The sequence below is a fragment of the Mycteria americana genome, chromosome 2 (genome assembly GCF_035582795.1).
Source record: "Mycteria americana isolate JAX WOST 10 ecotype Jacksonville Zoo and Gardens chromosome 2, USCA_MyAme_1.0, whole genome shotgun sequence".
Classification (NCBI taxonomy): domain Eukaryota; kingdom Metazoa; phylum Chordata; class Aves; order Ciconiiformes; family Ciconiidae; genus Mycteria; species Mycteria americana.
The window spans coordinates 149,949,736-149,965,024 of NC_134366.1; the positions used below are offsets into that span (position 1 = coordinate 149,949,736).

The 15,289-nt window shown below is 41.2% G+C and overlaps 1 protein-coding gene across 3 annotated transcripts in view; it reads left to right on the forward strand.

The window, feature by feature from the left end:
* The first annotated feature begins 30 nt into the window (after positions 1-30).
* Positions 31-15,289, forward strand: part of PTDSS1 (phosphatidylserine synthase 1) — a 32,843-nt gene continuing 17,584 nt past the window's right edge. For 2 of the 3 annotated variants that reach the window (XM_075494993.1, XM_075494994.1), the window contains exons 1-5: positions 34-387; positions 5,780-5,871; positions 7,440-7,484; positions 9,732-9,856; positions 12,961-13,119. In XM_075494993.1, the coding sequence (XP_075351108.1) occupies positions 209-387; positions 5,780-5,871; positions 7,440-7,484; positions 9,732-9,856; positions 12,961-13,119 (600 nt within the window). In that variant the 5' untranslated portion in view covers positions 34-208. Of the gene's footprint in view, positions 388-5,779; positions 5,872-7,439; positions 7,485-9,731; positions 9,857-12,960; positions 13,120-15,289 lie in introns of all 3 variants that reach the window. The other variant, XM_075494995.1, reaches the window with a different exon arrangement.

Genomic DNA, 15,289 nt, shown 5'->3' on the forward strand with positions numbered 1-15,289 from the left:
CCCCCCCCGCTGCGTTCCTTCCTCCCTCACCGCGTGGGCGCGGAGCGCCGCAGGAGTGGCAGGGCGAGCTCCGCCCCTCGGCCAGGCGGGCGCTGCGCTTCTCGCCTCAGCGGGAGGCGGCGCGGGCGGCCGGGCCGGTGCGGGCCGGTGCGGGCCGCGCCGCCCCGGGAGAAGCAGAGCTGCACCGGGGCGAGGGGAAGGGGGCGAGATGGCGTCGTGCGTGGGGAGCCGGACCCTGAGCAAGGACGACGTGAACTATCGCCTGCACTTCCGCATGATCAACGAGCAGCAGGTGGAGGACATCACGCTGGAGTTCTTCTACCGGCCGCACACCATCACCCTCCTCAGCTTCACCATCCTCAGCCTCATGGCCTTCGCCTTCACCAGGTGCGCGGACCCCGGCGCCGCCGCGGGGATCCCCCGCCCCGCCCTGCCCCTGGCTGCCGGCAGCGCCGCGGCCGCGCGTACCCGGCCCCGGGGCGGGGGACGGTGCCGGTCCCCCGCGGGCGAGGACGGGCAGCGCGGCTCCGGCGGGCGGTGGTTCCTGCTGGGGGCGGGTTAACGGGAGACTTGGTCTCGGGCCGTGACTTGCTGTATGCTCCGCAGGGAGGGGCGTTGCATCGCTAGCCGGCTGGAGAGCACCCTGCTCGGGAGGCCCTCCTTTCGGAGAGCGGTTATTCTTCTGTGCTACGTTTACTGGGAACTTGTTGATCATTTTGTTAAATGATCTCGCTGGCTCTCTGTTAAAGTCTTTACTTAAATGAGTGTGTGTTCCAGCAGTTGCCAAAAATGGCTTTTATTAGACTATTAGGGAGCCCAGCAATGACGTTACTCAAGCAGATAATTTACCAAGCGTTCAGTGGACAGGAGTGACTGGTTTGTGTCATCATTTTCATAGAACACACTTTGTCTGTGGCCAGTCACACGTTGGCTTAGGCCCTGGTACTGATATGCTTAGCCACATCCTTTCCCTACCACAGGAACTGCTCTGTGGACTTTGCCACTGCAGTCATTCATGGAAATAAAGCTAAGAATGGATGCAGTTATTTTCCAGAGCCTTATTGGTAAACGAAGGGTATAGCAGTGCAGTCTGAAGGGTATCTTGCAGTATTTTTCTAAGTTGTGCCTACTTTTTATTGCCTCCTACTGAATGGGGCTGTGAAGATGGAAACATAATCCTCCTTTAGGCTAAATTGTACAGTCTCTAGGCAAACAGTGATTCCTGAGAGATTTTAGCTGAGTTGTACATAGTGTTTTAGGCTCATTTACACTTCTGTGACATTGTATGTACACAATCATAGATTTCAATGGCCTTGTTGATTAAACTCTGCATTTGACAGAAGAACATCACTATTTGTCCCTAGGCCTGATATACAATTCAGTGTGTAATCTTCTGTCTTATTCTAAGAATCCAAACGTATAGTTTTTATCAGCTATGAAAATAATGGTCAAGCCTGGGTTGAGCTGAGAAAGGAGAATAAGAGAACATAAAATAGTGTAGCTGCAAATGGTCTGAAGTGTGCCTTTTCTTGTTTCAACTTGTGTATGGCCCCAAGGAAGATATTTTTGGTGAACACATCCCTTGTTCTACTTGGGTAACAAGATCTAAGCTAAGGTAGAATGTCCCAGGGATCCCTTCTTAACTCTCAAATCAGAGACATGTTTCTGTGCTTTGGTACAATGTTTAATTAGACACCTTTGCTACAAGTGCTCCTCTTGTCCTGTCTCCCCATGCCTGATCACTTTTCTCACTATAGGGCTAATTTAGGTCAAACTTGTGAGTTACTAAGGGATCCTTATCCAGATGTTGTTCTGAAGGATTAATGGAATTGATCACTCACCTTTGGGGGAGGAAAGGAATTTTGCCGTTAATTCTTTCAAGCAGAGGATGAGCCAAGCAGCAATTTCAGAACTATGGAGTCTTCTAGGCCCAAAGAATATTGCTTCATTTCTGGGGTGTTTGTTTTCCAAGCATTTTTCCAAGAAGATGCTAGCTTTTCTTTCCATTTGTCTTGCTAGTTTTCTAACTCCGACTTCTTCAGTTTCATTTTCTTCCCCGTCTGTCTCTGCTCTGCCTCACTTCCTGTGTTTAAATACCTGTTGACTTCTTTTTAACTCTTCTCTGTTTCTCCTCTTCATAGGTTGTGGAAGCTACTCTGATTCCCCCGCCCCCTGCTATTTCCAACTATCGCAGGAGTTTCCTAAATCTCCTGGGTGATACCAGAGTGCTGCCTCTGTTGCCTTATTTGGGACACTACCCAAACCATATGTACTCTTTGAGAAGCTGGGAGGGAGGAGATAGTTCCCCACATGCTTACAGTATGTGCTCCCAGGTCTGGTCTTTCTATTCCCATCAATTTACTGCATTGAGTCTCTACTGACTGGATTCGTATTTCCACCTCCTGGGCACAAGGCACTGTAGACTTCCCAGTAAGGTGTGACAAGTGATTCTTTGCTTCCTCTGTGCTGTCAGTTGTTCTGTAGCTCTCCTGATCAATTTGTTAAGCAGGGGATTTTCTGTGATACATTCATATGATGTTGTTAAGTGAAATTTATTTTTTCAGGAACTTCAGCATAGACAGAGGAAATTCTGCTTCCCTTAAAGTCTTTCTTGTCTCTTCTATAATTGTTTTATGTCAGAAATATGTGGGGGTTCAGACAAACTTAGAAAATGCCTTTCCCTTGGCTGTACCAAGCCATAACGTGGGGTCTCCCTTGGGGTCGCTAAGAGCAGTTGATACTGTCTTTGAGCTGACAGGTAAAGGTGAAGCTGAACTTCAGATAGCAATAATCTTCAGGTAGCAATAATAATAATAATAATCCAGAAAAAAAAAATGAGTGTCTTTAACTTCTCCATGTTAAAGTGGGGAGTAGAGGGTATTCTGTTTTTTAAAGCACATCCTTCTAGTGCTTCTGACAATGGCTGCAGCTGCCTTGGTTATTTCCTGCTGAATGAGCCAGGCACAAGCTCCTCTGCTTTCAGCCTGCGCCCTGGAGCGGAGGCGTGGAGTGGCTCCAGCTTTCCCTGTCCTCTTCCTCCCTGGAGAGAGGGATGTGGCCTTCTCTGAGCCTGGAGACAACCAGCAGGAGGGCCGGTGGGTGCTGGAGGGGCTATTTTGTGGAACGCAACAACAGGACTGAGGAAGGTGACTGATTGGTAGCTTCTGCTGTGAAGTTGCAGGGGTTTATGGAAGCAGGAGTAAGACCTACGAGGATGTAGGGCTGTTGTCTTTCACATCCCTTGATTAATGGAGTTGATTAAACTGGATTATTATGCATTTAGGTTTGATTTGCGGAGTTTATGGAAATTTTTTTTTTTTCCCCACGCACACTCTAAATTTAGTGTCCTAGCTATTTTTTCCTCAGTTGAGTATCCTCATTTTTTTTTCTTCATGATGTAATAACTTACTAGTTTACATTTTTGTTATGTGCCACTGTAATGTAGTGCTCTGGAGCCGGGAGAAGAGCAGGAGAGAGAAAAAGGTTATGCAGTTATTATGTGCTTTATTTTTTTTATTATTTCTTCTCCAAAAAGCCACAGAATTGAAAAATGTGCTGGTAAAGTGGGTTTAAATTGAGAGCATTTTCATCTGTCCTCCCACACGAGCATTAGAAACCTTGTTTTTGCTGCATGAATGCTTGTATTTCAAAGTCAGCATCAAAGTTCCTAAGGCTAAGTGAGGAGATGATTTAGCACATTTTCCTGATTGCAGCTTGTTGCGATTGTGTGTTTCCTCCAACAGTTATTTTGCTTCCCTGTTTCTTCGGCATTCCCCAAAATAGTTCTTCCAGGCAAACACTATAATTCTTATTCTAACTCATGCACGGTAGCAGATCTCTTGCTCCCACCTGTTTTTACCTGCTTCTGGCAAGAACATCAGATGTCTATCCCTTTTGAAAGGTATCTGCAAGCCAAAATGAAATGCCTCTACCACTCACTTGGAATGAAATGCAGTTTAACACCGCATACAACATCTTTGTTGATTTTTGGGGGAAGTGGTGCCAACATGACTAGGACAGCTTTCCTGAAGCTGAGTAGTACTCAGAATCCTGATATACAAAGGTGAGGGGTGAGGACAGAACCCATTTCAGCCCAACTGGTGTGACAATTGAGTGGTGTGATCACAGGGTCTTTCTCTTCTTTCTTGGCCATGCTGAACTGTACAGCGATGTGACTCTAGTAATCTGTTCTCTCTTAAAAAAAAAAAAATAAAAAAAATTCCCCCACTTGGTGGCATCCGTGACAGCATGCGCGTGTGTGTTATTTGCATATGTTAAAACAGGAGTATGGTTTTGCTGTGTGAGCCATCGGAGCCTGAGGCTCTGGCTGGGAAGTGCGCTGGATGGCACGAGGCTCTTGAGATTGCTGAGGGAGCCATAGTTAAGCTCTGGAGCTTGGGCTTCATAGTTGGCGTAAAGTGTCAGCCTGTGCGGCATGCCTCCTGGAAAATGACTGGTAAACCTGGACTGAGCTGGTTTAAAAAAAAAAAATGCTGTGGGGAGTCCCTGAGGCTTGCAGAGAAACCATTCATGTTTAATGTATTTTTTCCTGCCATACAGTTAAACTAACACAGTGCTTAAATGCCTCACAATGATGGAAGTCTGCTGTGGAGCTGTTAAGGTTCAATTCTGAGGGAAAGGGAAATAATTTGGCAAAGTGAGAAATATTTTATAACTGCAGCAAATATCTAATGTGGAGTGTATTTATGCTGACACAGATTCTTTACTGAACCATCCAGAAATGTGACAGATGCTCTGCCAGGAAGAGCTTTATCCCTCTAAAGTTTGCTGAGAATTTTTTCCTATCATGGGTTGGGAATAAATAAAGGAATATATTTAGATAGATAAATGGATCCTAAGTACATGAAATTACCCAGATAGTAAAACTTTAATTAGAGTTGTAGTGGGCAATACATTATGAAATATTAGCTGTGCATATTGCGATAGTCTAAAGTTTGTTTCTGTTGTATTACTGAATTATCCTAGAAGCTGACTGCTGGTTAGAAGACTTGGGTGGGCTTTTTTTTGTTAATCTCACTGCTGTATACTATATTCTACCTGCCTGAAAAGAAAGAAGAGCTCAGTCAAGTTTGCCTTGGCATTCCAAACTGAATTCTTAGGTGTCTCTTCTCGCCGTAATATGATAGTAGCACAAATAATACCTGGTATTTTATTCAAGAGCTTTAGCTTAATAGATCTAAAAGCAAGTTGATATTTTTCCCTGGTTCTTTTAAGTTTTGCTATCTCTCTGTTATACACGGATTCTAAGCTGCGTAATCGTTATTTCCCCTCTCTCTGCGCTCACCTCGGGCATTTGGCATTGGGAACAGGCCAAGGGAAGTGAAGGGGATTGTGAGCAGCACCAAAACAGCAGAGGGAAACCTAGGAATTGCATCCGGTCTTCCAGAGTTTTTGGTCTAGGTCTCTGTTTGCTGTGTAAAAGTACTTTTGATGATGTTTCTGTGAATGTTAAAGCAGGAAGATTTTTTTTTTACCTTGTGTTAAATTTAGTCATTGCTTCTGCATTGACTTGTAATAATGCTTATGGCTTGCATGTATTAATTATTTGTTTAACTGTCTTGTGAGAAAAGGGTACCCAGAAGTGCAGAGTGAGAATCATTCAGTGCAGTTACTATCTTGACTTGTTATATAACCAGCATGCTTATTTCTTATACTTAATTTCCATGTAGTTTTTATTTAAATAATATGATATCTTCAGAGCCTTTCGACTTCATCCTTATAATGTACTTTAACACTTTGATGTTGTCTGTCTCTTCAGGGATGATTCTGTCCCAGAGGATAATATTTGGAGGGGTATCCTCTCTGTGATTTTCTTCTTTCTAATCATCAGTGTTCTAGCTTTTCCTAATGGTGAGTAAGGTTTATACTGTTTATAGTTCACTTTTTGTAACATGTGGATTTCTCTTTATTGCCACTATATTTATTTTGGTTTTTATTAAAGTAACAAATTTTTAATGTATTTTTTCTTTACTCTTTTGAATTCCTTTATGTTAAGGAACAGTCTAAAAATGGGTTGCAATCATACTGAGCAGAGATAACGGTAAAGTGCAAGTTATTTATAGCTTGTCTGTATCTAACAAGGAAGTCAGGTTCTCAAAATCAGTGTCTCTATTTGCAGGTGCACAGTTGCAGCTCAGATTGCTAAGTAATGATGCTGCCAGATCCTTAAATAATGTTTAAAAGGAGTCCGCCTCAGTGTGTTTTAACAGAAGTGTCATTCTACAAATTCTCAGAGATATAACACCGTACATAAATCACCTTACCAGAAGCTAGGGATAGTTAGAAATGGTCTAAGTCATATTACAATGTAAAATCATAGTTGCTCAGTAGAAGGTTAAGTTGGACAAAAGTTTTGGTAATTGTGTGAGGAGCAGAAAGTGCAAAAAGGTAAAAACCCTTCTGTGACACTTAATTCTGTGGAGGAAATTCTGTCTTCCTGATGTGTTTTTTTTTTTTTTTTAATTTATTTATTATTTATTTATTTTTAATTTTTACTTATTGCTGTCAGCAAGAGCATAATTCTTGGGTCAAGCCTAAACTGTCTCAGGATTGGCAGTGTTCAGGAAAAAACAGTGATTGTACTCAGGGCAGCTTTGTACTTCAGAGTTGGGATGTGTTTTTCTCATATTTTAAAAATCATTAATCCATACTTTTCACAAAGTCTTCCCTGAAAAACTGAATGCCAGAGAAAAATGAGCTTTATGCATACAGTGGTGAAAGAGCAGTCCGCAGCGTGTGCTGAAAATACTTGTTCAGCCACTTCTTGCTACCTAAATGTATGATTCATGTTTAGAGGTTTTCCAGTTTCACCAGACTTACCTTCTCTGCTCTTCCCATTAACTGAGAGATTTTTAATCTAATAAAGTCAGTTTAATCACTGGCTCTAAAGTAAATAATATTGACACTGGTCAAGAGCATAGGTATCTTACTTCTTGTCAGAGATATGATACTCAGTTTGGAAGTTTTAGGAGGCCTGTTTGCTAACATTTCATGGTCATCTGAGGGCTAAGCACCATGTTTCTTTGCTAACACACAGAAATTTGTATTTGATGACTTCATTGGGAGCAAGCTGTGTGTGAGCTGTGGTCTAGAAACCAGATCAAGGGATCCTCAGGTAACACCTGATAGGTGGTGTCCTCTGAGCAAACAGCATACTACTGTTCTGGAAACAACTCCATAAAAATAATGGAAAATTTTGTGTACACCCTACTAATTGGTAGTCTCCTTTTCATCTCTGAAATCTGCTGTTACCTTTTTTTTTTTTTTAAACACAGAGCCCCAACTTTCAGGTATATTACATAGTTTGATGGAAAACTGATCCGTGCTCATGCCAAATCCTCATGAGAGATATAATCAAAAATAGATTAAGTGGTTCTTATTGACTGTCTTCTAATAAGCTTTTTGTTTACTGTCCACAGGACCCTTTACACGTCCCCACCCTGCAATATGGAGAATGGTTTTTGGTAAGTTTAAGTTGTTTTTTCTGACTTTTTCAGTGCTTCTGCAGGACCAGCTGTTTTAACATTCAGATGAATGGAATTGTCATGAAACATAATTGTGCATCAAACTTGTGTGAATGTCACTTCCCTCCCACTTCTGAGCAGTTGCGTATAATCTGTTCTTAATTATGTTTGGGAATGTCATTGTAGTTACTCTGTGTCAGGATGGTGTAAATTAAATCACCAGAAAGGAATCATTCATTCTGATACTCTGTTTTAATTCTATTTTGTGCTTCCTAATCTCCTTCCCCAACACCCTTCCTACTGCCATCTCTTCCCACCCCAAAAAGGTTTGGTTTTTTTTATAGCTACTGCATATACTATCTGACTTCTAACTAAATCCAGTTTAGTAGGGTGCTTCTTTTCGTTATTGGCAAAATACGCTATTGCTTTATATGTTTATTAAATTGTATCATTGTATAGCTTAACATACATTTATTAATATTCTTAACATGTATATATTCATATTCTTAACTTATAATTTCAGCAAATATACCTGTAAATATTAGTTGCATTCACAGTTTGGAAAATATTAACTACAGAACTAAGTGAAATCCTGCTCCCTAAACATCTGAATTAATGGCAAAAACATAAGGAATTTTATTTTGAAATAATTCAAGGTTCACAGAGCGTATCCTAGACTTTAAGTACATTTGCAAAGAATTAGGCACATTTGATTTAAAAGGTGATCTGTTTCTTTCTAAGGGGACTGAATGTTTCTCTCTCCCACCACCTTATAAAGCTAAAAATAAGTAGCCTCCCAAAGTAGCTGATTACTCATCTGTTGACATTGAGAGGATACTGCTGATTAGATAGTACTCGTTAAAGAATCCTGCTCCTTGTGAAGTCTGGGAAACACAGGTCCTACTGCTCACTTCAGGTTTCAGCAAATGTAAAGTAAAAGGTCATTCTCAGGGTTGATACTGTGAGAGCTTGACCCCCTGTACTTGTGGGAAAAGGCAGCATGCAAAATCAAGAGCAACATTTTTCCCTGTGTAGTTCTGCTTCTTCTGGCATGGCTTATTTAGCCATGCTTGAGGTCTCGGACTGTTCAGTAGAGGAAAGGCAGGAGTAATGTGTCCTCAACATTTCAGGATGTACCCTCGCCTGCAGGCTGTAGTTCTTGTAGTAGTGTGGCATCTGTTTACCTGATGTGTTTTTAGGATGTACTGCAGAGGACAATATATATACTTTCTGTTCATGTGTGTGTACTTGAATGGAAGTTGTTCTCTAGCATACACTGGGGATTAATAACACGTGAGTTCTGGTTATAGTTTAAAATATCTTTTTAGAATTGCTATAGTTTATTTTGGATGGCAGATACTAAGTTTATTCACATTAATCTTTCTGCCTTCCATGACATTGCTGCAGGATACAAGTAAGTTTGAGTGCTAGACTATGGAAATGGTGTTAGTGTTTATATGCCTCTTCCAAATGTGGTCTTAGATATCTGTGAACTTGTGAGTAATGTAAAGATATGCTCCCAACAGCAGCTTCATCTATCCCACAGATCTACATCTAGGACTCTTAACTTCTTACAAGTTTTTCTTTTCTAAAAAAATCTATATTCAGACATGGGGAGGAGAGAGGCGGTAGTCCCAAATGCAATAGTGTTTCATAATTTATAATGGTGTGAAAACAAATATTAGTCATCTTTATCTTTAAAAGCTTCAAACAGCAGATTTACCAGCTCACAAAAGTAACTCAAACATGCATTAGTTTATATTTGCTGCCAAGAAAGAGTAGTTACATAGCTCAGAATTTCCAGGTGGAATTATTAAATTGATCTTTCTGTTGAAATCTGCATATAGGCTTAGGGACTTGCATTAGTGAGACCAAGAATACTTAAAGCAAAGGGACAGAGCTAATCCAATCCTGGGGTCCTAATGTATCTCTTACTAAAGAGCTTCCTGATCACAGCCTTGTACTACTCGTGTCTAAACTGATTAGACTGATTTTGTTTTGATCGGGTTCATGCAATTGAGCATATATTATATAACTCGAAACAGGAGGTGATGTGAAGGGCTGAGTGCTCAGAGATTACCATCTGACTTGTGTCTCAAGCTTTTTTGCATGTAGCCACTGTATGTGGAAAACTCATTTGTGCAAACTGGGCATGTATAGAGCAACAGTTTGAAAGCAGCTTTTTGGACTCTGTGTCCCAAGGAGTTTTGTGAGTGAACATGATTTTAAAGCTGAGTCTTTTTGCAGGTCTCAGTGTGCTCTATTTTCTGTTCCTGGTGTTCGTGCTCTTCCTTAACTTTGAGCAGGTAAAAGCAGTGATGTACTGGCTGGATCCTAATCTTCGATATGCCACAAGGGAAGCAGATATTATGGTATGTATCCATGGCACTTTATTGGACTTTTTGGCTACTTTAGGCATGTTTTACATGAGTGGGAAGGGATAAATCTGAATTTGCTGGCATGAGCAGTGCAAGTTTGTGCCTATACTTGACAGTCAATGAGCCTTTTGTATTAACTGCTATTTATTTACATTGAAATCACTTGGTGTGAAAAAGTCTTCTCTGTATTTTTTTCTAATGCAGATGTTCAGATGAGTGTGCAGTCAGGAGTGTGAGACATGTTTGCACTGGAGTGGCTTTGGATTCTTTTAAATAATAGATATGAGCCTGGATACTGAAAGTAGACTTAGCAAGGTAGTATCTAAATGAGGTCTGTATGGTGTGCGTGTCCCAGATCAGGTTTTTTTGATGCCACAATGCTGCACTCAAAGAACTTTGGTCTTGCCTTATTGCTCTGAGCTTAGTACATGACTGGCATACTACTGAGTATGTGGAAATACAGGTACAGCAACTGCAGGGCTGTGCTGCCTTCCAGTCACCCAGCTAAGCACTGGTGCTGTTACCATTGGGAAATTACTTCCATAGACCATGAGTTTGAGTGGCGTGGAAAGCCAGGCTTGTTCTGCTACCTGTTGAGCAGCTTGAAAAGAGTTTTCAATACAGAGAACATTCCCCTTCAGATGAGGATACTAGCATAGGGAGTTGAGGTAGTAAAAGGAGACCCAGGAGAATTATGTGAGGTATGTTGGGAGGCAGACAGGAGAGGGTGTGAGCAGTTGAGCACCAAGAAGAGGAGGGTTACTGCATGGAGAGGCAAGAGTTGCCACTCTTGTCCTCTTCACTATCACATCAAATTACTGCCCACCACCTGACCAGCATGCTTCCTTGCCCTTGGGTTTGTGCATCTGCCCACCGTGGTCACCTGTTGTATAGTAGGTGCTGTTATCGGACTCATGCTTCAAGAGTAAGGGAATACGCTGATTGTCTTTGGCAAATAGCAATTCACTGCATATGCAAACTACTGCACAGCACCTAATCAGCAGTGGCTGCAAACTCCTGCCCTGCAGCACATAAGAGGAAATGGAAATCTTTACAGTGCAGTAAGCTTACATTAGTTGATTGATAGTGAGGGCTGCATACAGGTTCCTTACCTGGAAAACTCTGGATACTTCAGCTGTTGCACCTCAGCTCATCAGCATTATGCGTTGTGCAGTTCTAGCATTCAGAGTAGGGCTGTGACTTTCTGCTCTGCAAGAGACGTGGTGGTGGTGAGACGTGGGCAGCCTGCTGTTAGGGTGGTGGGAGGACACATTGCTAAATGGAGCATGAGCATGGGGGTTAGTGATGTTGCTGAGCAACGAAAGGGAGCTGAGACGAGGAGTCTGTTGATAAGTCAGATTCACCTGGCTCTCCTATCATTTAAGTTAGAAATAAATAGATTCAAGTCAGGGGAGGACAGAACCACAGTATAGCAGATTCCCTGACTGTAGCAGTCAGTGGAAACTTACTCTGTACTACTTTGCAATCCTGATACTGTCACTTAAAGTTGGAGTAAATTTTTAAAGTGCAACTCTGATGAAGGCTGCAGCTTGGTCTCTTGCACAGGGTTGGCAAAGTTGCTTGAGTGTAAAAGAAAGTTCAACACGTTTCACTGTATGACTGGCAGAGGTGCAGCTGGAAAGATGAGATAGAGGAGAAAAAGCCCCAGTAAGAATAAAAGCAAAAAAGCAAGAGCCCTGAAAAAAACCCTTACTTTTGGAGTAACCTCATTGTGTTCACTCATCACAGAGTTTCAGATATCATGGTGTAGCTAGGAGCCTGAACCTTCCATTGTGCATTCCGTGCTTCTCCTGCTGGCAAATGAGCCAGTTTCAGATCTCTTTGGGTACGTGCACTAAAGCTCAGCTTTGCCATCCTTAGGACAGGTGGTGCACCTTTCTCTGAATGACCAGGAGCACTGGCATGTGCGAGAAGCAATACCTTGTTTTCACTTCAGGAAGCACCAGCAATAAGGGTTACTTACAGTTTCATAGTGGGACTTCACTGCCTGCTGATAGAAGTATTTGTGTGAAATTGTGCATTCTTCTCTTTAAGGAGACCAGGATTTAAATCTTTCTCTGCCATCCCCTTTTCAACTCGATCATGGTTCATTTGTGCAGGATTAGCAATAGTTCTGGCCTGAAAGAGAACCCTTTCTTAATTCAACAGCACTGAGCAGTGCTGTGTTGTCACCTGCAGGTGGCAATGTATATTTTAGGAGGGTTGGAGAGCAGAGATTTTTTTTTAAATGTGTGTTTCCAGTTGGGAATAGTTCAGTTTGTGCCCAGTGACAAGACAGAACCCCACAGATGCAGCCTCCTGATGGCATACAGTTGGGTTTGTTTTGTTTTGGTTTTTTGTTGGGCAGTTATTTCTAGCACTTGCTGTACAAGATGATGAGAACACACATTTCCTTTGTTATTGATGACTAGAATATTAATTATTATTTGTAAGGGATCTGCCACTCATCTGTGATAAAACAGTTGCAAGTTCCCTTTGGATTTTTTTTTTTTTAATTCAGCCTGTTTTTTTTATTCAGCCCTGTGACCGAACTTTCTCAATATGAATGTGTTCTGGGAAATTGCTTTTGTGAGGAAAATAAGACACAAAGGATACTCAAATAAACATTGAGATGAGTAACATAACATCACAAACTGGTGAGGATTAACCACTGATGAGCCACATCTGATCACCAGACAGCATGAAAATGGGGAAAGGTGGTTATTTCAAATCAAGACCCCAAAGAAAAGCAAATAACTATTTTCTGGAGTATAGTTTGCTGGTTTTATTGTTATTGATTATATTGCTCCTGCTGTTCCTCTGTCACATAAGAAATACATGCTCCTTCAGGCACCAAGGTCTATTCTATCTCCCTTTAAGTTAGAGCTGTACTGTGATGACACTGAGTCTTAATACTGAAAGTTTTCCTGCAGAGTTTAGAAGGACAAGAAAGTGGAATAATGCTTATTTTAATTTCCTTTTAATTTTGGGCTTGTTGCACTGGATAGAAAGAAGTTTCTTCATTCTAGTGTTTCTGAAGTTGCCTGTTGATTGAGGTGTTTTGTTGTTTGGTTGTTTGTTTTTTTTTTCATTAACAGGAGTATGCTGTGAACTGTCATGTTATCACCTGGGAGAGAATCCTCAGCCACTTTGATATATTTGCTTTTGGGCATTTCTGGGGCTGGGCTATGAAGGCTTTGCTGATCCGCAGCTACGGGCTGTGCTGGACTATTAGCATCACCTGGGAGCTAACTGAGGTAGGCTACCCATTTATCTTAATTATAAGCAAATGTAGGAGACTTGAATTGTTCTTGGGGGGAAGTGTGAATGTTACTAGAAGGATTACTCACTAGTTCTCAGTATAGATTTACATTTTAAGCCTTATAAACCAGATGCTGAGCAATTGATGCAGTTGCATTAGTGGACAACAGCAAGCTGGGGTTTAGGTAAGTGACTTACTACTACTCGAATAGGAGGGAAGTCTAGGCCAGCCTATTGGTGCCATCCATAATTTGTTTTTCTGCTGTTATGGGAGTCAACACTCATGCTACTTCAGATGTTGACTAATACTCCCTGATTCAGAGCAGTCGTTCTCCTTTTTCACCTTGCAATGTCTGTGATCTACTGTCATGATCTCCTTACCCCAAATACAACAGTATTACGCATTGTATATAGTCGTGCATACTATACAGTGAAATGGAGTTGAGGGATCCCTGAGGAAGGTGTGAGGACCCACGAGAAGTCTATATGGAATGGCAAGACACCATTCAGTGTGGTGTTTTCTGTCGTGAGGCCTGAGTGCATAGCCCTTCTTTTGTTAAATCGTATCCCACAAGCCTAGTTTATTTGTGTTCACTGACATAAAAATGTAATTTTTTACTAGACCTGGATCTAAGCTAGTTCACACACAGTGTAGTCCCCTGCACCATGGTTTGGAGGACCACTGACTTATTTTTATTATCTAGCTTTACCACAGTTCTCCCAAGCACATGCTTAAATCATTTGACTGTTGGCACTTTCAAATCCTATTTTGGATAAAAAAAACCTCAAACAGATACTTGACTTGATTCAGTCAACTGGCTGTTGCTTGGACTGCTGGTCCTTATTGTTAGATCTGTTTTAAGAATTCAAGCTGATTAAGTGCTACTCTAAATACTTTCATTTGCATGTAACCTAGAGCTTGATTAGTAGAATATGTGTCACCTAAAATCCAAGGATGCGTTTCTACAAAAATGGGTTTAATTTCATTATATTCTTTGATTGGACAATTCAGAGAAAGAAAAAAAAAAAATCCAATTTTTATCAGCGTTTGGGACAGCATAATCTAACCTGTCAAGCTTAAAATACTAAGTGTAGATGTAAGCACCTGAATTTAGTTTTTGAAATCAGTTTTCTGTAAAGCTTACTGTCTTGAGAATGCTTGGGTCATCTGACAAGGCATTTATAATTCAGAAACATAGATAAGGATTTAGTTGTCTAAAATTAAACTTCTGGGTTTGAAAATACTGGTGCCATGAGTTCCTTTTCAAAACATGTTTTTGTTCTGTGGCATTGAAGGATAGGCTGTTTTCTAACCTATTTTGAAACTGCTTAAGATTGGGATTTCACAAGTACCCATCCACAAAAACCAACTTTGCTAGTTATTGTATTCATTTTTTGAATACAATTCTGGAAAAGAATAAATTCGGATTTGTTTCACATGCAGTCTTATCGTTCAGTTGATCATCGCACAACCTTCATCTTCAATTTGACACCGCATGGGGTGTCTAGTATTCCCTGTTGTTGAAGGCAGATTATTGGAACAGACAATGAGTTGGGTAAGGTTCAACATATAGAGAGGTTATCACCACTCAAATGGATTTTTAATGAATTAGTTAATTCAGGAGAGTCATTAGAAACCTACAGAAGTTATCAGGGCAGTTACACAGGGATTTAGCTGTGCATCTCCTATTAGCATTAATGAATTTCAGCTGGCTCCCCATTCTGAAATGGAACACTTGGCTCATGCTCCATACTATCAGATTAAAGTTGGGATGCAGGCAGACCTTGGTCTCTTGTTCTGAGGAAACAGCTAGCACCTTAGAGATGGTTTGGCTAACACGTGTGCTCTGACTTTTGCTGCCTTACTATCTGTAACTTCCGGTGTTGTTGGCTGGATTATTGCAGATTGAGATTTGTCACCTAGTGCCCCTTTCAGGTTAAAGTAATTTAAAACATAAAAGGGAAACTGTAGCAGGATAATGAGCAACATTGTATAGCTTGGGTCCTAAAGAGAAATTCAAATTTTCTATTCTATAGGTTGAAATTCCCATAGTCTTGTAAAAAAAACCCTAAGTTGCTTTGATATACTTTTGCAAGAGTTTTCAAAGGAACTGTCATTGACAATATCAGTCACTGTAATTTATTATAAATAGACCAGTATTCATT